Here is a 26958-nt window from a genome sequence, read left to right on the forward strand (position 1 = left end):
TTCAGCTTTGCAGACCATAAGGTCTCTGCCATTACTACCCAACTCTGCCAGATAGCAGCCTAGATAATACTAAACCAACGAGTGTGACTGCATTCCAATAAAACTTTACAGAAACAGAAGGCCCACTGAGGCCATTGTTTGCCAATCCTTGTTCAGGAATTATGTGTTTGTTCTTGGGGTAGGAGATTTTCTACATCAAGATAAGCATCCCAGAAGTCATTTACAAAATGACTTTTTTTTTTTTTCTTAGGGATGGAGTCTTTGTTGTCTAGGATGTAGTCCAGTGACATGATCATAGCTCACTGCAGCCTTAACCTCATGGGCTCAAGCAATCCTCCCATCTCAACCTCCCCAGTTGCTGAGGCTACAGGTGTACACCACCATGCCTCTAATTTTTTTAGTAGAGATGTGGTCTCACTATTTTACCCAGGCTGCTCTCAAACTCCAGGGCTCAAGTAATCCTCAGCCTCCCAAAGTGCTGGGGTTACAGGCATGAGCCACCTTGTCTGGCCAACATATGTGATCTTTTTCCGTTTTTTGTTTTTTGTTTTTTTTTTTTTGATAGTCTAGCTCTATAGCCCAGGCTGCAGTGCAGTGGCGTGATCTCGGCTCACTGCAGCCTCCAACCTCTGCATCCCCGGTTCAAGCGATTCTCCTGTCTCGGCCTTCCCAGTAGCAGAGATTATAGGCCCGTGCCACCAAGCGTGGCTAATTTTTGTATTTTTAGTAGAGACGGAGTTTCACCATGTTGGCCAGGCTGGTCTTGGACCCCTGAGCTCAGGCAATCCGCCCGCTTGGGCCACCCAAAGTGCTGGGATTACAGGCGTGAGCCATAGTTGTTGCTTCTTTAATGGTGCACTCAAGGCATTTTGTTGCTGGCTCAACACCCCTTTCAGGCCTTCACTGACCTATGCCACACGGCACTTGCGCCCAGGGATAAAGAGCCGGATCAGCTTCTGCTCACCCCAGTCCTCTTGCCAGAAAGGCCCTCTGGCCTTTGTCCAGTTGCTGGACGCTGCCTCTTCTTTCTGGTTGGTCTCCTCCTCCAGGAGGCATTCGCGAACGCCCCAGTGGAGCCACACGGTCCATGCCTCTTCCACTTATTTCCCCAGGGCTCACATTCCACAACTACTAAATCAACACCGACAGACTCATAAGCAGCCCCTTCCTCGTCCTTTTTTCCCTCCGGAGCTCGGGAACGTCTGCCGGGGATGAGGGGGACTCGCAGACCACCCCCCGCCAGGCGGAGGTTGGGGGCCGTCACCTGGCCAGGTGTCCGGGGACCGGCTCGGGCGGCTGACACCGCAGTCCACGAGAAGCGAGGAGGATGCTTGGACTGTGGGCAGGATCGCTGGCAGGGGAGGCCCTGCCCGGAAGGCGGGATTTGGGGACGATCCCCATTCCTACCAGCCGCAGACGCGGAGCGCACAGGAGTCGCCGCAGCCCCAGCCCGTGCACCCACAGCGGAGCCGAGGCCGCGACTCCGGGCCTGTTGGCCGGAACCCGCAGCTGTGTCCCGGGCTGTCCAGGTTGCGGCTACCCCTTAGAGCCCCCGGCCCCGCACTACTCTGCGGTGGCTTGGAGACTCCGGGTCATCACGCCCCTCCGCCAAGGCGGACGCCGGACCCTCCGCTGCACATGCGCGCCCACTGCGGCGCAGTCGCTGCGCATGCGTATGCTTCCACCGCCTCCATCTCCCAGAAAACCCCGCGATGTAGTGCTCCACCGCTTCCTTCCTCAGGTTGCGTTAGCCGCGACGATGGCGCCCTCTAGCGGCAGCAGGTAGGCAGTGGGGGTCCTGGGCGTGGCTGTGTGCCCGTGTTCTGGGAGGATACCTGGCGCCGACCTTGAAGGGACCTGAACGTGAGAGGGAAAAACGCCCGTGATGCCAAGGCTTGGGCAGCGGACAGCCAAAATCCTGAAACCCCGAGATGCTCCCTGTGATTCACTTTCCAGAGGCCCCTCAAGGCCCCGACGCTGGCCCGGAGGGCGGTCGCTGACTATCTTGAGACTGAAGCTCACTTTAGGATCCTGGGCGTTCCTGTCAGTTTTTTTATGAATACAGGGAAAACCAGTGGCTTACTGACAGTTTAGAAACTCCCTGAGGAGGGCCGGGCGCGGTGGCTCGCGCCTGTAATCCCAGCACTTTGGGAGGCCGAGGCGGGCGGATCGCCTGAGGTCAGGAGTTCAAGAGTAGCCTGGCCAACATGGTGAAACTACTAAAAATACAAAAAATAGTCTCTACCAAAAATACAAAAAATTAGCCGGGCGTGGTGGCGGGCACCTGTAGTCCCAGCTACTCAGGAAGGCTGAGACAAGAGAATCGCTTGAACTCGGGAGGCGGAGGTTGCGGTGAGCCGAAATCGTGCCATTGCGCTCCAGCCTGGGCAACAAGAGTGAAACTCAGTCGCGAAAGAAAGGGAGAAAGGGAGAAAGAGAGGGAGGAAGGAAGGAAGGAAGAAAAGAGAAAGAAAGAGTCTCTGAGGAGCAAGCAATTCCCTCAGCCAAAGAGGTAAGAACTGCAAAATAAATATTGCATTTACCTTACTCCAACATTGTATTAAGAACATTTTCAAACAGGCAGAAAATTTGAAACAATTGTGTGGGCCCGGCCCAGTGGCTCACACCTGTGCTTTCTGCACTTTGGGAGGCTGGGAAGGGAGGGTCGCTTGAGCTCAGGAGTTCGAGAACAGTCTGGGCAACGTAGTGAGACCTCATTTCTAAAAAAAAAAATTTTTTTTAATTAACCGGGCTTTGTGGCACGCACCTGTAGTCCCAGCTACTCAGGAGACTGAGGCAGGAGAATCCCCTGAGCCCTGGGATGTTGAGGCATGATTGTACCACTGCACTCTAGCCTGGATGACAGAGTGAGACTCTGTCTCACAAGAAAAAAAAAAAAAGAATTGTGTGAACACCCCGTATCCAGCCCCTGGGTTAGATAATTAATATTCAACAATATATGCTTGAGCCAAGTATCCATTATTGCATTTATTTCGATAGTAATTAAACAGGGGACTGAGTGACTATGGGCCAGCCGTGGAGGCTCATGCTTGTAATCCCACACTTTGAGAGGGTGAGGCAGGAGAATCACTGGAGCACAGGAGATCAATGCTGCAGTGAGCTGTGATTACACTTCAGCCTGAGTGACAGAGTGAGACCCTGTCTCACAAGAGAAAACAAACAAACAAAAAAAGAGTGACTAATGGATTCAAGCCAATTAGCATCTGCTTATTAGCACATATGCTTTCTAGTTGCATAAACTGAGTCAAAAGATTTCATTTCTCTAAAACTTTGTCATTTAACCATCAGAGCAGAGTATAACATACATTGCTGTATGAGGACTGCATTAGCTAATACCTGTGTGCTCTGCATGGTAAACCTTCAATGCAAATCCACTGTTTAATTACTGAAGCACATTTTGGAAGAACTGCTACAAGTACAATTCCTAGAAGCTAGAAAGAATGGCATAAACATTTAAAATAGTTTTAGTCATATACTATGAAATTTCCTTTCATACGTCTTCTACCATCAGTGTGAGAAGGTCACTGCCACCCACGTTCACCCAGCAGAGACTCATGTTCTCTAAGCTTTGCATGTCTCTATTGTTTTCTGGTTTTTTGTTTTGTTTTTTTGAGATGGAGTCTTGCTCTGTCACCCAGGCTGGAATGTAGTGGCACGATCTTGGCTCACTGAAACCTTCACCTCCTGGGTTCAAGCGATTCTCCTGCCTCAGCCTCCTGAGTAGCTGGGACTACAGGCATGCACCACCACACCCAGCTATTTTTTGTATTTTTAGTGGATACAGAGTTTCGCCATATTGGCCAGGTTGGTCTCGAACTCCTGACCTCGTGATCCACCCGCCTCAGCCTCCCAAAGTGCTAGGATTACAGGCGTGAGCCACCATGCCTGGCCTGTTTTCTGTCTTTGTGTAACATCTTACCACAAAATTAACAGCTTAAAAACCACATTTTTTTCTGCTCTTTTTTGGAAACAGAGTCTCGCTGTGTTGCCCAGGCTGGAGTGCAGTGGCACCATCTCGGTTCACTGCAAGCTCCACCTCCCGGGAAAAACCACATGTATTTATTATCTCACTGTTCTTGTGAGTCAAGAGTCTGGGCATAGCTTAACTGGGCCCTCTGTTTAGGATCTCCAGAAGTAGCAATCTAGCTATCAGCTGGCTACATTCACATCTGTAGACTTGATTGTAGAAGAATCTACTTTCACGTTCATTCAGTTGGCTGAATCCATTTCTTTGCAGCTGTAGAGCTCACAGTAGGTTCCTTTCTTCAGGCCACCAGCAAGAGTCGGTAACTAAGCCTTCTCATTTATTTATTTAGACAGAACCTCACCATACTTTGTCATCCAGGCTGGACTGCAGTGGCGCAATCATACTTTACTACAGCCTCAACTTCCTGGGCTCAAGCATTCCTCCTGCCTCAGCATCTCAAATAGCTGGGATTACAGGCATACACACCACCATGCCTGGCTAATTAAAAAAAATTTTTTTGTTTAGCCGGGCATGGTAGTATGCACCTATAGTCCCAGTTACTCGGGAGGCTGAGGCAGGAGAATCACTTGAACCCAGGAGGTGGAGGTTGCAGTGAGCCGAGATTGCACCATTGCACTCCAGCCTGGGTGACAGAATGAGATTCTGTCTCAAAAAAAAAAAAAAAAAAAAAAAGTGGAGACCAGTCCTCACTATGTTGCCCGGGCTGGTCTCAAACTTCTGGCCTTAAGTGATCCACTGGCCTCAGCCTACCAAAGTATTGGGATTACAGGTGTGAGCCACTACCATCGGCCAAGCCCTGTTTCAAAGACTTTCAACTGTTTTGGAACATCTGCAAAATCCCTCAGCTTTGCCAGATAACCTAAACTAATCATAGTGTCACAATAGGAAGTGCCACAGGTACCATCATAGAATTTTTTCTGTCACAGTATACAACCCAGAAATTGAAATGTATTGTTCATTTAAATTGCATGGTTTGTTTGTTTGTTTGAGATGGAGGCTTGCTGTGTCGCCCAGGCTGGAGTGCAGTGGCACAATCTTGGCTCACTGCAACCTCCGCCTCCCAGGTTCAAGTGATTCTCCTGTCTCAGCCTCCCTAGTAGTTGGGATTACAGGTTCACGCCACCATGCCCGGCTAATTTTTTTTTTTTTTTAAGTAGAGACAGAGTTTCTCCATACTGGCCAGGCTGGTCTCAAACTCCTGACCTCAGGTGATCTGTCTGCCTCAGCCTTGCAAAGTGCTGGAATTACAGGCTTGAGCCACCACGCCTGGCCTAACTTACATGTTCGTCTTCTTTTTTTTTTTTTTTTTTTTTTTTGAGACGGCGTCTCGCTCTGTCGCCCAGGCTGGAGTGCAGTTGCCGGATCTCAGCTCACTGCAAGCTTCTCCTGCCGGGTTTACGCCATTCTCCTGCCTCAGCCTCCCAAGTAGCTGGGACTACAGGCGCCTGCCACCTCGCCCGGCTAGTTTTATTGTATTTTTTAGTAGAGAAGGGGCTTCACCGTGTTAGCCAGGGTGGTCTCAATCTCCTGACCTCGTGATCCGCCCGTCTTGGCCTCCCAAAGTGCTGGGATTACAGGCTTGAGCCACCGCGCCCGGCCTGCATGTTCTTAATAACCAGCAAATTGGCACATGTCCTGTAAGTCTGTTCATTAGCTACCCAATTGTTGAGGAGACTGGCCACTTCATATAGTTCACCCATGTCTGTGCTGGAGTCTGTCTCACAGCTGCACATTAAGTTTTATGTAACAGCTCCCTGGCTTCCTTTTCCTCTGGTTTTTTTCTGTCTGGCTTCTCCAGGCGTCACAGTTAAGGATCAGTAGATACTGAGATGGAGTTGGAACTGCAAAAGGTTTATTGGGGGGCATACCTCACACCTCTATTCACACCACATGAGCTAACATCCTGTTTGTTAAAGCTAGTCTCATGTGTTTTAGTCCCAAGGCAAGGAACAGGGAGAGGTTCTGTGTTAATTATCCACTGCTTTGTAAGAAATTACCCCAAAACATAGCAGCTTAGGCCGGGTGCAGTGGCTCAAGACCAGCCTGGCCAACATGATAAAACCCCATCTCTACTAAAACAAATTAGCAAAGCATGGTGGTGCTCTCCTGTAATTCCAGCTACTCGGGAGGCTGAGGCAGGAGAATCATTTGAACCCTGGAAGCAGAGGTTGCAGTGACCAAGACTGTGTCATTGCACTCCAGCCTGGGCAACAGAGTGAGACCCTGTCACAAAAACAAAACCAAAAACAGGGGCCGGGTGTGGTGGCTCACACCTGTAATCCCAGCACTTTGGGAGGCCGAGGTGGGCAGATCACGAGGTCAGGAGATTGAGACCATTCTGACTAACACAGTGAAGCCCTGTCTCTACTAAAAATACAAAAAATTAGCCAGGCGTGGTGGCGGGCGCCTGTAGTTCCAGCTACTCAGGAGACTGAGGCAGGAGAATGGTGTGAACCCGGGAGGCGGAGCTTGCAGTGAGCCAAAATCATGCCACTGCACTCCAGCCTGGGCGACAGAGCAAGACTCCATCTCAAAAAAAAAAAAAAAAGATAAGACAAGAAAAGAGAGTGAGGAGTGACTAGTAGCAGATATTGATCTGTTTTCTCATCAGCCACCTGGAGAGACTGGGTTTATTCTTATTTGCTCAATCACTCCTGGCAAGACAGATTTGGAAACCAATCCACATGCTTTGGATCTGCTTAATCCCAGCATTTTCTCTCCAGCTCTTAAAATTATGGTTTTTAAATAGACTGAACAAGCCATAATTTATTTGTTCAATAAACAATTGTAGAAGTGTAAAAATTTATCTGATTCTTTTCCAGATTGTGAAACTATCATCAAAAGTAAAGAGATAACCAGGAAGGAAGACATTTATCTTAAAACCATATGCCAGGCCAGGCATGGTGGCTCATGCCTGTAATCCCAGCACTTTGGGAGGGTGAGGTGGGTGGATCACAAGGTCAGGAGTTTGAGACCAGCTTGGCCAACATGGTGAAACCCCGTCTCTACTAAAAAAAAAAATATATATATATATATATACACACACACACATATACAAAACTTAGCTGGGCATGGTGGTGTGTGCCGTAATCCCAGCTACTTGGGAGGCTGAGGCAGGAGAATTGTTTGAACCCAGGAGGCAGAGGTTGCAGTGAGCCGAGATTGCGCCACTGCACTACAGCCTGGGTGACAGAGCAAGACTCCGTCTCAAAAACAAACAAACAAAACCAAAAACAACAACAACAACAACAAAAATGCCATCCTGAAAATGGAAAGATTCACAAAGAATGAACTTCATTTCTTCACATTTGGAAGAAACCAGGACTGTAAGGTCCACTTAGAGAAGCAGAAGGAAGACTAGGAGGGATGGGTGGAACAAATGATGCTTGAGCAACACTGATTCGGGAGGGAGGCTGCAAGAATAAGAAATGCGCAGCTAATGTCAAGTAGAATTCAAGCCTTCTTCCACTAAACAATATTCTGTTTTGTTTTGTTTCATTTTGTTTTGTTTTGTTTTTGAGATGGAGTCTCACTCTGTCACCCAGGCTGGAGTGCAGTGGCGCAATCTCGGCTAACTGCAAGCTCCGCCTCCTGGGTTCACGCCATTCTCCTGCCTCAGCCTCCTGAGTAGCTGGGACTACAGGCACCCGCCACCAAGCCCGACTAATTTTTTGTATTTTTAGTAGAGACAGGGTTTCACCATGTTAGCCAGGATGGTCTCCATCTCCTGACCTCGTGATCCGCCCGCCTCGGCCTCTCAAAGTGCTGGGATTACAGGCGTGAGCCACTGCACCCAGCTTTGTTGTTTTTTGAGACAGAGTCTCACTCTGTCACCCAAGCTGGAGTGCAGTGGCATGTTCTTGGCTCACTGCAACCTCCACCTCCTGGGTTCAAGCAATTCTCTGCCTCAGCCTCTCAAGTAGCTGGGATTACAGGCACCTGCCACCACGCCTGGCTAATTTTTGTATTTTTAGGAGAGATGGAAGTGTCACCATCTTGGCCAGGCTGGTCTTGAACTCCTGACCTTGTGATCCACCCGCCTTGGCCTCCCAAAGTGTTGGGATTACAGGTGTGAGCGACCGTGCCAAGCCCACCAATCAATATTCTTAGCAGCAAACACCACTACATACATGATTCATTGTAAAACAAAGTTCAGATTTAATAAACCATAAATGCACAGGGAAAAACCCCTGAAAATCATGATTTTGGGGATGCTTTTGGTCAAAACACTCAACTTCTTAGACTTGCAAATAGTTCAGTGCAGAAAAGCCTTATATATGAAATATACGTAGTAAATTTTTTAAGTGTAGCACAAGCCTCAGTCAATGTAAGAGAATTCAGGTTAGAGAGAGTTCAGTTGAATGTAAGGAATGTGGGAAAGTCTATTCAGAGCTCCTCTCATCTTTGGTTTGAGAGCACTCACACAGGTGACAAGCCCTACAGATGTTCTGAATTGTGAGAAATCCCTGTTTATGGTAAATACTTTCTGACATCAGAGAAGTCATACTGGAGAGAGACCATATAAATGTAATATGTGTAGATAAGTCTTTAAACAGAGCTCAACCCCAGTGGCGTATGAGTAAACTCTCTCAGTGAATAGACCTTACAAAGGTGTTGAGTGTTGGAGAGTCTTTATGGAGAAGTATTTCTTTCAGTATGTTTCAGAACTTATACAGGAGAACAGTACTATAAATGTAATCGCTGTAGCAAAGGCTGTAGACACAAATTATACCTTATTCAATATGAGACAATTTATACTTGTGGGAAATTATATATTTGCCGTGAATTTAGGAAATTCTTCTAAAGAAGTGAACAGTTTTACCCTATAGGTAAGAATCTATAGAGACACCTTATGAAGGTGATCATTCAGGGAAAGGTTTTACACTTTGCTCCTCTACTACTCAAAAATCACGGAAGACACACTGGAGAGCAAAGCGATGGATATAGTCATCATGAGAAAGGCTTCAGATGCAGCCTAGCCCTTATGATGTGACATCAGAGGACTCATACTGAGGAAAACCCCATACATGTAATTTGCGTGAAGAGCATTTGGGAGTTTTTCTCATATTATTGAACATAAGAGGACTCATACTGGAGAACACTGTGAATGTAGTCAGTGTTGGCAACCTTTCAACCGTGGCTTTTACCTTATTTGACACCAGGAAATTCATACAAATTAGAAAAACTCATTGAAAAAAAATCAATGTGGAAAAGCTATTGGTTGGAATTCCATTTTATTTGACATCAGGGATAAATTATAAAGGAGGCAAAAGCCACCATCTGTTTTTTAACTCTTAAGTACCTGAATGTAACCAGACTGCAAACTTGTGACTCCCTGCAGCCACAGATCAGCAGGGATAAGTTCTACTCTACATATGTCCCTAATTTGCCATAGAAACACCCATTTGATGGGGACTCAGGGCCTAGGCCTGATAAACAATGTCTCATAGAAATGTCTGTCATATACACGGCCGGGCTCAGTGGTTCACGCCTGTAATCCCAGCATTTGGAAGGCCGAGGCGGGTGGATCACAAGGTCAGGAGATCAAGACCATCCTGGCTAACAAGGTGAAACCCCGTCTCTACTAAAAATACAAAAAAAATTAGCCAGGTGTGGTGGCGGGCGCCTGTAGTCCCAGCTGCTTGGGAAGCTGAGGCAGGAGAATGGTGTGAACTTGGGAGGCGTAGCCTGCAGTGAGCCAAGATCGCGCCACTGCACTCCAGCCTGGGGGACAGAGCGAGACTCCATTTCAAAAGAAAAAGAAAAAGAAAAAGAAATGTCTGCCATATGCCTGTAATCCCAGCTACTTAGGAGGCTAAGGCAGAATAGCTGAACCCAGGATGTGGAGGTTGCAGTGAACCGAGATCACACCACTGCACTTCAGCCTGGGCGACAGAGCGAGACTCCATCTCAAAAAAAAAAAAAAAAAGGTTGCCATAGATAATCACGGCTGGGCACGGTGGCTCACACCTGTAATCCCAGCACTTTCGGAGGGCAAGGCAGGTGGATCACTTGAGCTCAGGAGTCCAGGACTAGCCTGTGCAACATGGAGAAACCCCATCTCTAATAAAAATACAAAAATTAGCTGTGCGTGGTGGTGCATTCCTGTAGTCCCAGCTACTTGGGAAGTGATGATTGCTTGAGGAGGTCAAGGCTACAGTGAGCTGAGATGGTTCCACTGCACTCCAGCCTGGGTGACTAAATGAGACCCTGTCTAAAAAATGAAAAAAGAAGAGAAATGGTTGTCATAGGTAATCACATGTAAATGTTATCAATGGCAACAGCTTTTCTATTTTTCTACATCACATATGAATAGAAGAACCACCAACCTTGAAGAGTGGTGCAGAAATCATACACCTTTTAGCGTCATGGGTGTCATTATGTGTATGATTTTATGATAGTCCTAGATGAGGGCTAAAGGATATGCTATCAGTTTTTTTCCTGCATAATCCAAATATTATCACTCCAAACAAATCAGAGAGCTTTATACTAACTTGCCAATACTTTGCCAATGGCATTCTGCTACTTACTTAAATAGAGGCATCATAAAGAGTTGTATGTTGGCCGGGCACAGTGGCTCACACCTGTAATCCCAGCACTTTGGGAGGCCGAGGCAGGAGGATCACCTGAGGTCAGGAGTTTGAAACAAACCTGGCCAACATGGTGAAACCCTGTCTCTACTAAAAATACAAAAATTAGGTGGGTGTGGTGGCACATGCCTGTAATCCTAGCTACTCTGGAGGCCGAGGCAGGAGAATCCGTTGATCCCAGGAGGCGAAGGTTGCAGTGAGCCGAGATTGTGCCATTGCACTCCAGCCTGGGTGACAAGAGCAAAACTCCGTCTCAAAAAAAAAGAAAAAGTTGTATGTATGTTCACATTTCTAAGGGCATGTCCAGTGTCTTGGCGGGGTTAAAAAGACATCGTAGCCTGGTGAAGTACCCATACTCCAAAACTAGTGCAAACTTCACAACTTTCATTGAAAATCTCTTACAAAGGGCACAGGAGATAAGCAGCATTGGTTTCTCTTCTGAAACCCTGGACATCAGAAGATAAGTGAAGATTCCAGAAACAAAAAGACTCTGATTTCAGGATTTGATGCTCAGCAAATATATCATTCACATATATGAGGAGAGAGTAAGCACTACAGACCTGTTAGCATTCAACATTTGTATTCTTTCTGGAAAAATTGCCCAAGAGAACATAATAGTAATTTCTCACAATGGAAGTATGAGCCATGTCCCCAAAAGACATCTAAAAGGACGTTCGTAGAAGCATTAGTCATAAACGGCCAAAACTGGATACAGCCCAGCAGTCCATCAATAATAAAATGGACAAACTGTGGTCCATCCATAGTGGAATTCTACTCAGCAGTTTACCAAACATGAACTACTGATACATGCAGCAACTTACATGACTCTCAAACACATTGTGCTGACTGGAAGAAGCCAGACACAGAAAACCATAGACTATATGATTCCATTGATAGGAAGTTTGAGGACAGAAAAAAACTTATGATGATAATCAGGATAGTAGTTAACTCTGGGAGATATTAACCAGGAAGTGGTACAGGGTTTTGGAAAGATATTTTCTGTTGACCTGTGTGATGGATTTTTATATATGGGTATTAAATATTTATATATTTAGACATACATAAAAAATCTCATCAAACTGTGACAATTTGTACTTTATGCCTATATATATGTATATATATGTTTAAAGTTTATATAGTTTACGTATATAAAGTTTACATATAAACTTTAATTTAATTAATGTTTTGAGACACAGTCTCACTCTGTTGCCCAGGCTGGAGTGCAGTCGTGTGATCTCTGCTCACTCTAGCCTCTGCCTCCTAGGTTTAAGTGATTCTCCTGCCTCAACCACCTGAGGAGCTGGGATTACAGGCAAGTACCACCACACCTGGCTAGTTTTTGTATTTTTAGTAGACAGCGTTTCACCATGTTGGCCAGGCTGGTCTGGAACTCTTGACCTCAAGTGATCCTAATGCCTTGACCTCCCAAAGTGCTGGGATTACAGGTGTGAGTCGCCATGCCTGGACTAAACTTTAATTTTAAAAGTTTTAAAACAGCCGGGTGTGGTTACTCGTGCCTGTAATCTCAGCACTTTGGGAGGCTGAGATGGGCGGATCACAAGGTCAGGAGATCAAGACCATCCTGGCCAACACGGTGAAACCCCGTCTCTACTAAAAAATACACAAATTAACCAGGCGAGACGGCCCATGCCTGTAGTCCCAGCTACTCAGAGGCTGAGGCAGGAGAATCGCTTTAATCCAGGAGGTGAAGGTTGCAGTGAGCTGAGATCGTGCCACTGCACTCCAGCCTGGGAGACAGAGCGAGACTCTGTCTCAAAAATAAATAAATAACAGTTTTAAAACTATATGCAAGCTGGCCGGGTGCAGTGGCTCACGCCTGTAATCCCAGCACTTTGGGAGGCCGAGGTGGGTGGATCATGAGATCAAGAGCTGGAGATCATCCTGGCCAACATGGTGAAACCTTGTCTCTACTAAAAATACAAAAATGAGCTGGGCGTGGTGGCGAGCGCCTGAAGTCCCAGGTACTTGGGAGGCTGAGGCAGGAGAATCACCTGAACCCAGGAGGCGGAGGTTGCACTGAACCGATATTGCGCCACTGCACTCCAGCCTGGTGACAGAGCGAGAGTCCGTCTGGAAAGAAAGACAGAGACAGAGACAGAGACAGAGAGAGAGAGAGACCTATATCAAGCTGATGGGATGATGGGATCCAAAGGACTTATGCTACCATTTTAAACAGTCTCAAAAAAAAAGATAAAGCAAATGAATCTGCCGCTGCTGTGCTATGAGTCAGGATGCTTGCTGGGCTGGTAGCAACTAGCCCACCTCATCAGATAATTTTTATTCACATGCCTGGAGAGTTAGACAGCCAGAATAGCTTCAGGATCAGTATGATCCAGCAGTTCAACAATGTCTTCAAATACTTAGTTTCCTTCCACCTTTCCCATCAGCGGTCTGCAATATTGATTATTCTTAAATTGGCTCCCATTGACAGCAATATGGCTCAGCTGCTTCTTCTTTTTTTTTGGAACGAAGTTTCACTCTTGTTACCCAGGCTGGAGCGCAATGGCACGATCTCGGCTCACTGCAACTTCTGCCTCCCGGGTTCAAGTGATTCTCCTGTCTCAGCCTCCTGAGTAGCTGGGATTACAGGCACCCACCACCACGCTTGGCTAATTTTTGTCTATTTAGTGGAGACAGGGTTTCACCATGTTGACCAGGCTGGTCTTGAACTTCTGACCTCAGGTGATCCACCCGGCTTGGCTGCCCAAAGTGCTGGGATTACAGGCGTAAGCCACTGCGCCCGGCCAATGTGGCTCGGCTTCTTTCAAGAGACTGGGCTTTGTTTTCTGTATTAGTTTCCTATCACCACTGTAACAAATCACTACAAACTCAGTGTCTTAAAACAAGAGATAAAATAAATATTAAAATAAGACAAATAGATTCTCTCATTTCTGAAGGCCAGAAGCATGAAATCCATACCTGGGCCAAAATCAAGCTGTTGGACAGGTTGTACTTCCCTTGGAGGCTCCAGGAGATAATTCATTCCTTGCTTCTTCCAGCTTATGGTGGCTGCTGGCTTTTTCCTTTTTTTTTTTTTTTCTGAGACAGAGTCTTACTCTGTTGCCCAGGCTGGAGTGCAGTGGCGTGATCTTGGCTCACTGCAATCTCCACCTCCCAGGTTCAAGCAATTCTCCTGCCTCAGCCTCCCAAGTAGCTGGCATGACATGCACATGCCACCAAACCCAGGTAATTTTTGTATTTGTATTTTTAATTTAATTTTATTATTTATTTATTTTTTGAGACAGAGTCTTGCTCCATCACCCAGGCTGGAGTGCAGTAGCACAATCTCGGCTCACTGCAACCTCTGCCTCCTGGGTTCAAGCCATTCTCCTGCCTCAGCCTCCCCAGTGACTGGGGTTACAGGCGCACAACACCATGCCCAGCTAATTTTTAAATTTTTAGTAGAGACTGGGTTTCACCATATTGGCCAGGCTGGTCTCGAACTCCAGACCTCGTGATCCATCCGCCTTGGACTCCCAAAATGCTGGGATTACAAGTGTGAGGTACCACGCCTGGCCTATTTTTATTTTATTTTTTTGAGAGGGAGTCTCACTCTGTCACCCAGGCTGGAGTGCAGTGGCATGATATCGGCTCACTGCAACCTCTGTCTCCCAGCTTCAAGCAATTCTCTGCCTCAGCCTCCCGAGTAGCTGGGATTACAGGCACCTGACACCATGCCTGGCTAATTTTTGTGTTTTTAGTAGAGATGCGGTTTCACCATGTTGGCCGGGCTGGTCTTGAACTCCTGACCTTGTGATTCACCCACCTCAGCCTCCCAAAGTGCTGGGATTATAGGCGTGGGCCACTGTGCCCAGCCAGCTTTTGTATTTTTAGTAGAGACGGGGTTTCATCATGTTGGCCAGGCTGGTCTCAGACTCCTGACTTCAGGTGATCCTCCTGCCTCGGCCACCCAAAGTGCTGGGATTACAAGCGTGAGTCACCACACCTGGCCTGCTGGCATGTTTTGACTTGTGGCTGCACAACTCTGGTGTCCGCCTCCACAGTCCCATCACCTTCTCCTTTTCTGCGTATGTGCGGTCTCATCTGTCTCTGCCTCCCTCTTGTAAAGATACATGTGATTACATGCACAATCCAGGATCATCTCCCCTCTCAAGATCTTTAAATACATATGCAGCCCCTGTCCCTATATAAGGCAACATTCATAGGTTCCCAGAATTTGGACCTGACATCTTTGGGGGCCATTTTTCAGCCTAACACACTCTCCTTTTAATCAAAGTCCTGGGCTTCACTCTCCGTTCATGTTCATTGCTTTGACACTTGTCATGGACAGGAGGGTGCCTTGCACTGACTGGCTTGGACCAGTGCTTCGATGTCCGTGGATTAATCACTGCAGCAACGGAGACAGAATGAGGTCAGTGGCCCATCCCCTGGAGCTGAGATTGACGGGCAACTTCACCCATAGCTGCCCAAAAGGGTATCTGGGGTGTTCTGAGGATGCTCTGGGGTGTATTTGAGGAAAGGGATGAGTGGAAAGGTCTCATAAATGAATCTTTTTTTTTTTTCTTTTTTTGAGATGGCATTTCACTCTTGTTGCCCAGGCTAAAGTGCAATGGCACGATCTCAGCTCACCACAACCTCTGTTTCCTGGGTTCAAGCGATTCTCCTGCTCAGCCTCCCGAGGAGCTGGGATTACAGGCATGTGCCACCACGCCCGGCTAATTTTGTATTTTTAGTAGAGACGGGGTTTCTCCATGTTGGTCAGGCTGATCTCAAACTCCCGACCTCAGGTGATTCGCCTGCCTTGGCCTCCCAAAGTGCTGGGATTACAGACGTGAGCCACCGCACAGCCTCACATGAAGACTTTTCTCTTAATTTCTCAGTCTCTTTCTGTCTCTGTCTGTCTCTGTCTCTTCTCTCTCTCTCTCTCTCTCTCTCGTGTTTTGAAATTCTGGATTCCCTCCTATACCCAAGGGAGAGCTCACACTTCTCCCTTACCTCAGTGGAATGCCATCTTTCCCTTCCAGCACCCCATTCAATCCTACACCAGGGTCCCCATGTCCTGGTAGCTAGCTGCTCCCTGGATATTGGGACTTCACTCAGTTCCAGATTTTTTGTTTTGTTTTGTTTTTTGTTTTTTAGACAGGGTCTTACTCTGTTGCCCAGGCTGGAGTGCAGTGGCCTGATCATAACTCACTGCAGTCTTAATCTCCCGGGTTCGAGAAATCCTCCCACCTAAGCCTCCTGAGTAGCTGGGATTACAGGCACATGTCACCATGCCCAGCTAATTTTTTTATTTTTTTGGTAGAGATGGAGTCTCACTACGTTGCCCAGGCTGGTCTTTAACTCCTGGTCTCACGTGATCCTCCTGCCTCAGCCTCCTAAAGTGCTGGGATTGCAGGCATGAGCTGTTGACCCTCAGTTCCAGATCTTTGCTGGCAGCAAGTCCAGAAACTTCCGCCCAGATCTGGTTTGTGGCCTTATAACTTAATGTGAGGAGAGGTCTCTGGGGTAGATGGGCTCCACCCAAGCTGACTTTTGTGCCAGCTACTGTGGCTGTGCCACCCACCTTCATTGCAGCATAGTCTGGTGCCTTCTATGGATGACAAAAAAACCAGCTACACTCTTTTCCAGCTTTTCTCACAGCCAGGACATGGATGCATGTGTTAATCCTGGCTAACAGGGTCAGAGCAAGTCAACAACAGAGAAGTCTTCTGAAAATTTTGTATTACTTCTTTTTTTTTTTTTTTTTTTTTTTTTTTTTTTTTTTTTTTTTTTGAGAATAAGTCTAGCTCTGTTGCCCAGGCTGGAGTGCAGTGGTGTGATCTCGGCTCACTGAAACCTCCACCTCCCGGTTCAAGCGATTCTCCTGCCTCAGCCTCCCGAGTAGCTGAGAAACTACAGCTGCCCGCCACCATGCCCAGCTAATTTTTTGTATTTTTAGTAGAGATGGGGTTTCACTGTGTTGACCGGGCTGGTCTTGAATGCCTGACCTTGTAATCCACCTGTCTCAGCCTCCCAAAGTGCTGGGATTACAGGAATGAGCTGCCGCGCCCAGCCAAAATGTTGTATTACTTCTTTTTGGTAGGGAGAGTAATGCCCCCTTTCCTTCAGAGATGTCCACATTCCAAACCCTGGAACCTATACATATGTTACCTTCGCATGGCAAAGGGGACACTGAAGATGCCACTAAGGATCTGTTTTTGTTTGTTTTAGAGACAGGGTCTCACTCTGTCATCCAGGCTGGAGTGCAGTGGTGTGATCATGGCTCACTGTAGCCTGGAACTCCTGGGCTCAAGCGATATTCCTGCCTCAGCTTCCTGAGTAGCTGGGTCCACAGGTGCATGCCACCACACCCAGCTATTTTTGTTGCTGTTGTTAAGACAGGGGTCTTGCTCTGTTGCCCAGACCGGTCTCGAACTCCTTGACCCAAGCGATCTTCCTGCCTCAGCCTCCCAAATTGTTGGGATTACAGGTATGAGCCACCATGCCTGGCCAGATTCTTGAGATGGGTAGATTATTCTGGATTACTTGGGGTGGGCCCTATTTAATAAAATGTCTTTGTATAACTTGAAGCAGGAATCAGAGTAGATGATGTGATAATGGAATGAGAGATTTGAAGAAGCTACACTGCTGCCTTTAAAAATGCAGGAAGGGGCCATAAGCCAAGGAGTGCAGGTAGTCTCTAGAAGCTGGAAAAAGCCAAGAAATGGATTCTCTCCTAGACCCCCCAGAAGGACCACAGTCCTGCTGACATTTTAGCCTAGTAAGACCCATTTTGGACTTCTGACTTCCAGAGCTGTGAGCCAACAAATTTGTTGTTGTTTTAAGACACAAAGTTTTGGTAATTTGTTACAGTGGCAATAGAAAACAAATACACTTCCTGATGCCACCTTCTTTAGCCAAATGTTGCATGGCTACATGCTAGACTTGGAACTGCAATCACCATCTTAAGACTGCAAAGATGTGTGCCTCCGAAAAAACCAAGGCCATACACTGGGGAGGGCTGAGTTAAAGGATGGACAGTGCCTGGCTACAGCTCATACAGCTCATACTTGAGCCCAGGAGTCAGCCCTAGAAGCCCTTACATCTGGATTTAATTACATTTTTTGTTTTGTGACTTTTATTTTTGTTTGTGCTGAGACAGGGTCTCTTGCTCTGTTGCCCAGGCTGGAGTGCAGTGGTGCGATTACAGCCTCGACTTCCTAGGCTCAGGCGAGCCTCCCACCTCAGCCTCCTGAGTACCTGGGATTACAGGTATACACCACCATGCGCAACTCGTGTTTTTGTTTGTTTTCGTAGAGATGGAATCTCACACAAACAACTGGGCAAATATGTTGCTCAGGCTGGTCTTGAACTCCTGGGCTCAAGCGATCCTCCCATCTTGGCCTCACAGTGTTGGGCTTACAGGCATGAGCCACTGCGCCCAGCCTGGACTTAATGAAAAAAAAAACAACTTTTTTTTTTGAGTCAGAGTCTTGCTTTGTCATCCAGGCTGCAGTGCAGTGGTATGATCTCAGCTCACTACAACCTCTGCCTCCTGGGTTCAATTAATTCTTATGCCTCAGCCTCCCAAGAAGCTGGGATTACAGGCATACATCACCACACCTGGCTAATTTTTGTATTTTTAGTAGAGACAGGTTTTTGCCATATCAGCCAGGCTGGTCTCAAACTCTTGACCTCAAGCAGTCCACCCACCTCAGCCTCCCAAAGTACTGGGATTACAGATGTGAGCCACTGTGTCCAGTCAGTGAAATTGAAGATAATGAATGGTGGTGTAGTGTCACTTCTGCCAAAACTACACCTTACATGATAGCCCTTTCTTGCTCTCCACCAGCTTCCGCTCTCAATTCTCGTTTGGTCTTGCTGAGCCACGGTTTGGGGTCTCCTAGAAGCAGCCATCACAGGTAACCAGTTCTGCCGGCTCAGGATGGCCCCTGCTGCCCTGACTCAGAGACACTTCCTGTAAGGCAGACATCTCATGCAGAGCAGAGGCCACTACAGTCAGAAGGAAGGGCCTGGTAGCCTCAGAGGCACAGCCAAGGGGCTGCAACAATGGAAAGAAGATATTCCACAGGTCCAAGGATGTGACATGGAAGCACCCTCTGGGATGTGGTGGACTCAAAGAGATCCATGCAGATACGGGTGCTGTCTCTCTCTCTTTCTCTGTTCTTCATAGAGTGTGGCATGGGTCCTCTCTGCGTGAAAATAGGTGCCCAGAATCACACACTTCCATTCAAAATAAATTGTGTCAACCTGCTGAACCACAAAATGATTCCCTCGCCATGGCCCCTAAAGAGCTCTGTGATAAGAACTGTATGCTATTGATGGATCTGAAGTCTAAATTTTGGCAAAAGCAAAGAACATGCCTGAACCAGTCATTTCTGCAGGTGTTTCTCCTTAAGATGAGTTTGAAGCCAATTGGTTATGTGAAGAATAGCAATCAGTTCTTTCTCTCACACTGGAGGAGGGAGAAGCAGAAACGAAAGTTCAAGGGTCAAGCCTCCCAAAAGGCTCTGTTGTAATCCTATGCGCTCTTTCATCGTATCTAGTGATGAATTTGGGTAACTGACACTTTACTCTTTGGCCATCCATCCTCGAACTTGATAAGCATTTTCATTTATGTAAGTTTACTTGTAATTCTTCCAAAACTTATCTTCACATTTCCCAGCAAACTAATTTCAGACATTTTATGTTTTTATGATTCTATTGTGAAAGGAACCTCCGTTTCAATATACCCATTGCAGGTATAGATTTTGTGCATTGCTTTATGGTGTTGATTTGTCCATCTTTTTTATTCTGCCTGGCTTATTGTAATCTTGATTTTTTAATTTTTCAATTGGGTTTTTAAAGTATGTTAATGTTAATAAATGCATTTTTAGGTTTCCTTTCCCAATTATTACAGCACTTAGGTCTATTTCATATCAAATTGATTTATTTATTAAGACAAGGTCAAGCTCTGTCACCCAGGCTGGAGTGCAGTGGCATAATCAGGGCTCACTGCAGCTTCAACTTCCTTAGCTCAAGATCCTCCTACTTCAGCCTCCTGTGTAGCTAAGACTATAGGAGTGTGCCAACACACCCAGCTAAGTTTTTTGCTTTTTTAATACAGACGACGTTTTGCTATGTTGCTCAGGTTGGTCTTGAACTTCTGAGCTCAGGTGATCCTCCTGCTTTGGCATCCCAAAGTGCTGGGATTGTAAGTATGAGCCTGGTCTCATACTTTATTTGTAGTAACAAGAATATCTGGAAAATGTTCAATACTGCTGAGAGCAGATTTCTTTCATTTTCGATGTGTGTATCCTCCATGGTTGTTGAACAGAGGAGTAAATAAGAAAAAGTCTCAAGAAAGATGGGAGTCAGTTCTCATCAGAGAAAAAAAAGGTCTATTCCCAAGGCAGAGAAATATTGAGATGGGTTGTGTTCAGGACCAGCAGGAGGTGTGTGGCTGGCTTGTTCCTTGTCTACATCCTACTGGCCTAAAGAAAAGATGCCCCACACTAAGGACAGCAAGAGGGAAAGAGTGAGCCTCCTCCTCTGTGACTTCAGTGGGCAGCTTAACTAGCACCAGGAAAGACCTATACTTGCAGATTTTCTTTGTGAGAAAACGGTGTTGGTTATTTGGGTTTTTATTTATTTCCAACCAAACATGCCTTAACAGATACAGGGTGCAAACGTGTGTACTAGATTATTCCAAACCTGCCTCACTGGTTTGTCCAGCATTCTGTGGACTTCCTGCATTCCTCTTCGAGGCAGGTCATTTTCTGGAGGTTGTTTGTGATCAGCCTCTGCTCAGAGCCCAAAGTCTTAGCCTTTCCCCCATGTGCTATGTCCAGTGTGGATCATCCTGATGGTGAGCTTACTTTTGATGTTGGGGAAAACAGGCAAAGAATGAATGAGCGGCGGTAACCAAAGAGCCTCTCTTCTGGGAACAAAGCTATGATACTAATAATTTATAGTTCAAATGCACATTAATTTTTACAATACGTTCCCAAGCTCTCAGGAGTTCACAGAGGTGTCCTCAATGCTCACACTTCAAAGACAGAAAGACACATCTTTCTTCTTTTTAAAAACGATTTTAAAATGTGTCCCCCTTTACATGGAACGATTTGAGATGCTGTGTGTGATGAAAGAGAGACAGAGAATGATGAGTGGAAATCAAATCCTGGGTCCAGGATTCAGTTGCACAGCTGGTTTAGGACTCAGTTGAACACCACCAGATGCCATAATGGTCCAGCTGTCATAATCGTTTGGGCCAACTTATAGCTTTACATATTTTATTCTTAGTCATATGTTGCTTAATTTGAACCAATAGAAGACCATTGATTTAAAAAAGCATATGGGGCTGGGGCAGTGGCTCATTCCTGTAATGCTAGCACTTTGGGAGGCCGAAATGGGCAGATCACCTGAGGTCAGAAGTTCGAAACCAGCCTGACCAACATGGTGAAACCCCGTCTCTACTAAAAATACAAAAATTAGCTGGACGTCATGGCATCTGCCTGTAATCCCAGCTATTACGGAGAATGACGCAGGAGAATCACTAGAACCTGGGAGGCGGAGGTGGAGGTTGCAGTGCCATTGCACTCCAGCCTCGGCAACAAGAGCGAAACTCCATCTCAAAAAAAAAAAAAGCATATAGAAGAATATTAATATATTTAAATAACTCAGTATCTCAATAAACCTATGTCTGACTATGTGGAATATATATATATTTATTTGAGATGGAGCCCCCTGTAGTACAGACAGGGTTTCACCATGTTGGCCAGGTCGGTCTCGAACTCCTGACCTCAGGTGATCCACACACCTCAGCCTCCCAAAGTGATGGGATTACAGGTGTGAGCCACCGCACCTGGCCCTATGTGGACTATATTAAGAGAGAAAAAGTAAAAATTAAACTTTGCAATTGAATGAAATAACTACTATTTCTAAAACACGCATTTTCACTTATGATCCATAATGCCTTCTGTGCAATTCAAAATTCCAGATATTTTCTAACAGAAAATTTCTCCCTGTTATGAGTCTGCAAAATTTATATGAACAAGGCTATTTATATTTTGTCTCTCTGCTACCTAGTGTAAATATTCTCGTATTTTGCTACAGATATACTCATGTGTTTGATGGTCAGATGCTACCCCAAACCTCTTAGGGATTTATATACTGTATGGTGTAAATACATTACCATCCTACTAAAATCCAAATGATTGTGAATTACAAAATACATCTGGCCCAGAAGGTTTTGAACAAGCAATCAAGGCACTGTCTAAATCCAACAATGATGAATAACATTTTTTCAACATTTTACATGTTTAATAGTTAACATTTCTTCAGAAGTCTTTTTTTTTTTTTTTACAAATTACAAGAAACAGCATATTTAATTTGCTAAACAGGAAAAGAGTATGCAATTATTAAAAGTTGAATTAAAATGGCTCTCATAAATCAATCTTCAATAATATACTTATTTAAAACCATCTTTATGTTGGGTGCGGTGGCTCATGCCTGTAATCCCAGTACTTTGGGGGGCCGAGATAGGCGTATCACCTGAGGTCAAGAGTTTGAGACCAGCCTGGCCAACATGGCAAATCCCCATCTCTACTAAAAATACAAAAATTAGCCAGGCATGGTGGCACGCCCTGTAATCCCAGCTACTCAGGAGGCTGAGGCAGGGAGAATCGCTTGAACGCGGAAGGCAGAGGTTGCAGTTGAGCCAAAATCGCGCCACTGCTCTCCAGCCTGAGTGAAAGAGCGAGACTCCGTCTCAAAACAAAACATCTTTGGCCAGTCATGGTGGCTCACACCTGCAATCCCAGCACTTTGGGAGGCCGAGGCAGGAGCATTGCTTGAGCCCAGGAATTCAAGACCAGCCCTGGCAACACACTGAGATCTCATCTCTACACAAATATTTGTTAAAAATTAGCCAGGTGTGGTGATGCACACCAGTAGTCAGTCCTAGCTACTTGGAAAGCTGATATGGGAAGAACACTTGAGCCCAGGAGGTTGGGCCAGCAGTAAGCCATGACTGCTTTCCAGCCTGGGTGACAGAACAAGACCCTGTATCAAAAACAAATTCTTTTAATCAAAAATCAGGTTTTATCCTATACCACATAAATAGAAAGAAATCATTAGAATAATTTCCACCAGCCTGGGCAACACGGTGAGGTTTCTGTCTCTACAGAAAAATACAAAAGAGGCCGGGCGGGGTGGCTCATGCCTATAATCTTGGCACTTTGGGAGGCTGAGGCGGGCGGACTGCCTGAGGTCAGGAGTTCGAGACCAGGCTGGCTAACACAGTGAAACCCTGTCTCTACTAAAAATACAAAAATTAGCCAGGCATAGTGGTGCACGCCTGTGGTCCAAGCTACTTGGGCAGCTGAGGCAGGATAATCACTTGAACCCAGGAGGCGGAGGTTGCAGTGAGCCGAGATTGTGCCACCTCACTCCAGCCTGGGCAACAGAGCAAGACTCTGTCTCCAAAAAAAAAAAAAAAAAAAAAAGGTCAGCCAGGTATGGTGGCGTGCACCTGTCCTGTAGTCCCAGCTATTTGAGAGACTAAGGTGGGAGGATCACTTGGGCTCAGGAGGCGGAGGCTGCAGTGAGTTGTGATCACACCAATGCATTCCAGCCGGGGTGACAGAGCAAGACCCTGTCTCAAGAAAAAAAAAAAAAAAGAATTTCTAAGGGGGTTTGCTTCCTTGCGATTTAAGGGCCTCCATCAAACTTGAATATGAAGGGTTAGACGTATCCCTATTCAAATCCGGAACAAAACAAGACTGACTATTAGTAAACATGACTACTTGACATAGCTCTGTCATACTAGCTAGGACTATACAATGTTACTTTTTTAAAGTTGAAGTATGGAAAAGGAAGATATCAAATTACTTATTAATTGGGGATAGTGTTATATCTATAATAGACAAGAAAAATCCAAGGAAATGTTATTAGACTGTAAGATATCTGCAGTCTCTGAGTAAATACTCCTATGCCAAAATCAACACACTAACAGCAACAACAATTAAACAACGTGTAGCCTGAGGCTGGATCCTCCACAGTAACCAAAAAAACTAACAACCCGTGGAACAAGTTTAGCAGGCAATGTACAGGACCACCAGAGGGAGGCAGAGGACTGCTGAGACCTGCCAGGAAATATTAAGAAAGAGTGCACAGTGCCCTGAGCACTGAGAGAGATCATCAAGGCCCTCAGATCCCAAGAAGACAAGACCATACCAGCACCTGGGACCTAAGGAAGATACGAAAACACCAGATGTCGGTCCTTGAGGAAGCCAAGAGAATACCTCCTTGTCCTGAGCTTCCAAGGAAGATGAGAGCACCCTGGGCCCAACGATGGGTGGCACACACCAGGTCCTGGACAGTTAAGAGACTTCAGTTTCCTCTCCCTAGACATAAGAACCTCAGCTTCCAGGAGCAAACTGGACCACAGGGGGACACTGGGCAGAGAATACTGCTCCTCCTCCCCAATGCCTGGGGTACAGTTAGCCCTAATCATCTCTCCAGAACTAGGGTGGACGTTTGGCCTCATTCCCATCACACTTACGGTCCACCTAGTCTTCCCTCCTTCCCCTTGCACACCCCTGACCTTCCTACTCCCTTCCTCTAATCCCCAGAACTAGGGTGGACATTTGGCCACGTTCCCATCACACTTCCGGTCCTCCGAGTTTCCCTCCCCTCCCTGACCTTGAGTGGACACTTGGCCCTGTCCACCCTCACTTCTAGGCAGGACCCATCTCCCAGAAACATAGGTGCCGTCAGTCCCAACTCCTGCACACTTCCTGCTCTCCCAGTCCTCGCCTTCTTTCTCGCCTTTGAAACTGGTGGAACTACAGTACCTCCCCACTCCCCCCCGCGACTTCCGTCCTCCAGTCGCGCCCCCTTCCCTAAAAGTTGCGTGGACCCTAGCCCCGCCTCCTTCTCCCCGCCCTCCCTGTCCCCGCCCCTCCACCGAGATGGACGGCCAGGTAGGCCCGCCCCCTGCACTTCCGGCCCTACCCGCCCTTCCTCTTCCCAAGGGACGTCATAATTAATCCCGCCCCCACCGCCACCAACTAAGCATCACCTACTCCGCACTTCCGGCCTGACCCCTGTCCAGCTCCTTTCCTATCTCCAGCTTCTGCTCTGCCCCAAGAGTGGTCGCCTTCGTGGCAGGGCACGACTCTCTTCCAACTCGGGTCGCCGCCCACATTAGTGTGGGGCCCTGCGGCCTAGCGTCCCTCATCAGAGGCTTCCCCTTGCCTAGCTGGACCGCCGAGGGACATCGACGACTGCCCTCCTCCTGCCCTCCCTGGCTTCGCCTGCCGCCCCTAACCGGCCGGTCAAGATGGCCGCCGCTGGGTGAGGCGACCTGGCACGCCGCGGGGGCATCTGGGAGTTGTAGTCCGGGACGGCGGGCTGACGCACTTCGCCGCCGGCCGACGGGCGCCATTGTGCGGCGCGCGCCGGGTGAGTGCCGCGCGAAACATGCGGCCGTCGGGGGCTGCGCTGGGCGGGTCCGGAACCGTTAGTTGGGGGCGAGCGCGTCCTCTGCATTTCCCGCCGAGCTCGGGTACCCGGAGCTGGCCGTGCCTGCAGTCCTCCCGCCGCTCTGTGGGATGGGGTCGGTGACCCGGAACCCCGAGGGGAGACAGTGGTTTCGGGGCGCCGGGGTGGAGAGAACAGATCGCCTCCGGGAGCGTGGGGTCTGGGCCCGGGAGGCGATCCCCTCCGATGCGCGGGACAGAGGAGGCTCGGTGTCCTCTCGGGGAGGGGAAAACTGGTGCTATCCAGTACTGTGGGAGTCCTATGACTCACTCTGGGCGTTTTCCAGTTTGGCTGGACTTGTCATTTCCCGCTGAGGGAGCCGTTCCTGGGCGGAGGCTGGGGTAGCTCCCCAGCGGAGCTCTTACGCCTTTCCCTCCCCTCCCAACTTCGGTTTCCTCAGGACTCTGCCCACTTCCACCAGAGACACATTGAGAAGGAGGAAACTATGGCCTCAAGGCTTCCGACGGCCTGGTCCTGTGTGAGTAGAGGCTTCCTTCGGCTTTTGTGTCCGCTGCTGCACCTGGGGGGATGCGGATGGTGGTGAGATACCACCTTCCCTGAGATACCCCCGTCCCCCAGAGCACCTCGGGGAGGGGTAGATTGGTTGGGCATGAGAGATCCTGCGTAATAGTGGAACCGCAGGTGGTTTGGTTTTCCAAGGGTGTAGTTAGAATAGAGACCAGATTGTAGGGGCTTCTGAAGGCCAGGTCAAGGCTCTTCCTTGTATCCTTTATACTGGGAAGAGTAATTGACAGGACTTTTGTTTGTTTTTTTGTTTTTTGAGATGGAGTCTCCCTCTGTCGCCCAGGCTGGAGTGCACTGGCGCCATCTTGCAACCTCCGCCTCCTGGGTTCAAGTGATTCTCCTGCCTCAGCCTCCTCGAGTAGCTGGGACTACAGGCGTGTGCCACCATGCCCAGCTACTTTCTTTTTGTATTTTTAGTAGAGACGGGGTTTCACCATGTTGGCCAGGCTGGTCTCGAACTCTTGACCTAAGGTGATCCGCCCACTTCGGCCTCCCAAAGAGTCATTGACAGGTCTATGCAGAGATCAGGCTTATGTTTAGATTTCAGCAGATAAATTGGCATCGAGCAAGAGGTGACAGCAGCAGAATTCAATAACAAATAGAAAAGACAGGTGAGGATGGATCCCTGACAGGTGAAGGACATAGAAAGAAGCATCAGGGCCCTGGGTAGGGGCTGACAGCTTGGGTGTGATGGTTCAGCTCAGAGAATTCCCTAGGAGGCATACGCACCACTCTCAAAGTCAGAATTTTCAAATGAATAAGAAATAGGGCCGGGTGCCGTGGCTCACATCTGTAATCCCAGCACTTTGGGAGGCTGAGGCAGACGGATCACGAGGTCAGGAGGTCGAGACCAGCCTGACCAACATGGTGAAACCTCATCTCTACTAAAAATACAAAAATTAGCCGGGCGTGGTGGTGTGCACCTGTCATCCCAGCTACTCAGGAGGCTGAGGCGAGAGAATCGCTTGAACTCGGGAGGCGGAGGCTGCAGTGAGCTGAGATTGCACCACTGCACTCCAGCCTAGGAGACAGAGTGAGACTCTGTCTCAAAAACAAACAAATAAATAAATAAATAAAATAAAATAAAATAAATGGACAGGTTTTCATATGCTACAGAGGACTCATGTGTTGCTCTCCTTATTATAACCTGAATAGAGTCAAGCTTGGGTTTGCTTGGGGTTTCAGACAAAGACAGGAACTCAGGATGAGACTGTCAGAATGCCCTTGGGTCATCTTGTAGACCATTCTGTGCTTTCACTGGCCTGGTCAGCCTCCCCTGTCTTTCTTTTGTCATGGATGCGGATGGCCCATGGCTGAACAAGAATC

The 26958-nt window shown here is 47.4% G+C and overlaps 5 protein-coding genes across 7 annotated transcripts in view; 3 read left to right on the plus strand and 2 right to left on the minus strand.

The window, feature by feature from the left end:
- Positions 1–1637, minus strand: part of ZNF329 (zinc finger protein 329) — a 38315-nt gene extending 36678 nt beyond the window's left edge. The window contains exon 1 of the mRNA XM_050768645.1: positions 965–1637. The gene's annotated coding sequence lies outside the window, so the exon portion shown is untranslated. The remainder of the gene's footprint in view (positions 1–964) is intronic.
- ERVK3-1 (endogenous retrovirus group K3 member 1) overlaps positions 1–26958 on the plus strand; it is a 226536-nt gene that overhangs the window by 80727 nt on the left and 118851 nt on the right. The gene's annotated exons all lie outside the window — the stretch shown is intronic.
- The window catches only part of ZSCAN18 (zinc finger and SCAN domain containing 18), a 407087-nt gene that overhangs the window by 78424 nt on the left and 301705 nt on the right, over positions 1–26958 (minus strand). The gene's annotated exons all lie outside the window — the stretch shown is intronic.
- LOC126941871 (uncharacterized) lies at positions 1328–19469 on the plus strand. The gene is made up of 2 exons (XM_050768698.1): positions 1328–1782; positions 18416–19469. Exons 1-2 carry the CDS (start codon positions 1328–1330, stop codon positions 18468–18470), a joined length of 510 nt encoding a protein of 169 aa, XP_050624655.1. The 3' UTR covers positions 18471–19469.
- Positions 24578–26958, plus strand: part of ZNF274 (zinc finger protein 274) — a 31915-nt gene continuing 29534 nt past the window's right edge. Inside the window, exons 1-2 of one of the 3 annotated variants that reach the window (XM_050768598.1) lie at positions 24578–25029; positions 25508–25585. In XM_050768598.1, the coding sequence (XP_050624555.1) occupies positions 25553–25585 (33 nt within the window). In that variant the 5' untranslated portion in view covers positions 24578–25029; positions 25508–25552. Of the gene's footprint in view, positions 25030–25507; positions 25586–26958 lie in introns of those variants that run through there. The other 2 variants (XM_050768599.1, XM_050768600.1) reach the window with 2 other exon arrangements.

This window comes from Macaca thibetana, chromosome 19 (genome assembly GCF_024542745.1).
Source record: "Macaca thibetana thibetana isolate TM-01 chromosome 19, ASM2454274v1, whole genome shotgun sequence".
Lineage (NCBI taxonomy): Eukaryota > Metazoa > Chordata > Mammalia > Primates > Cercopithecidae > Macaca > Macaca thibetana.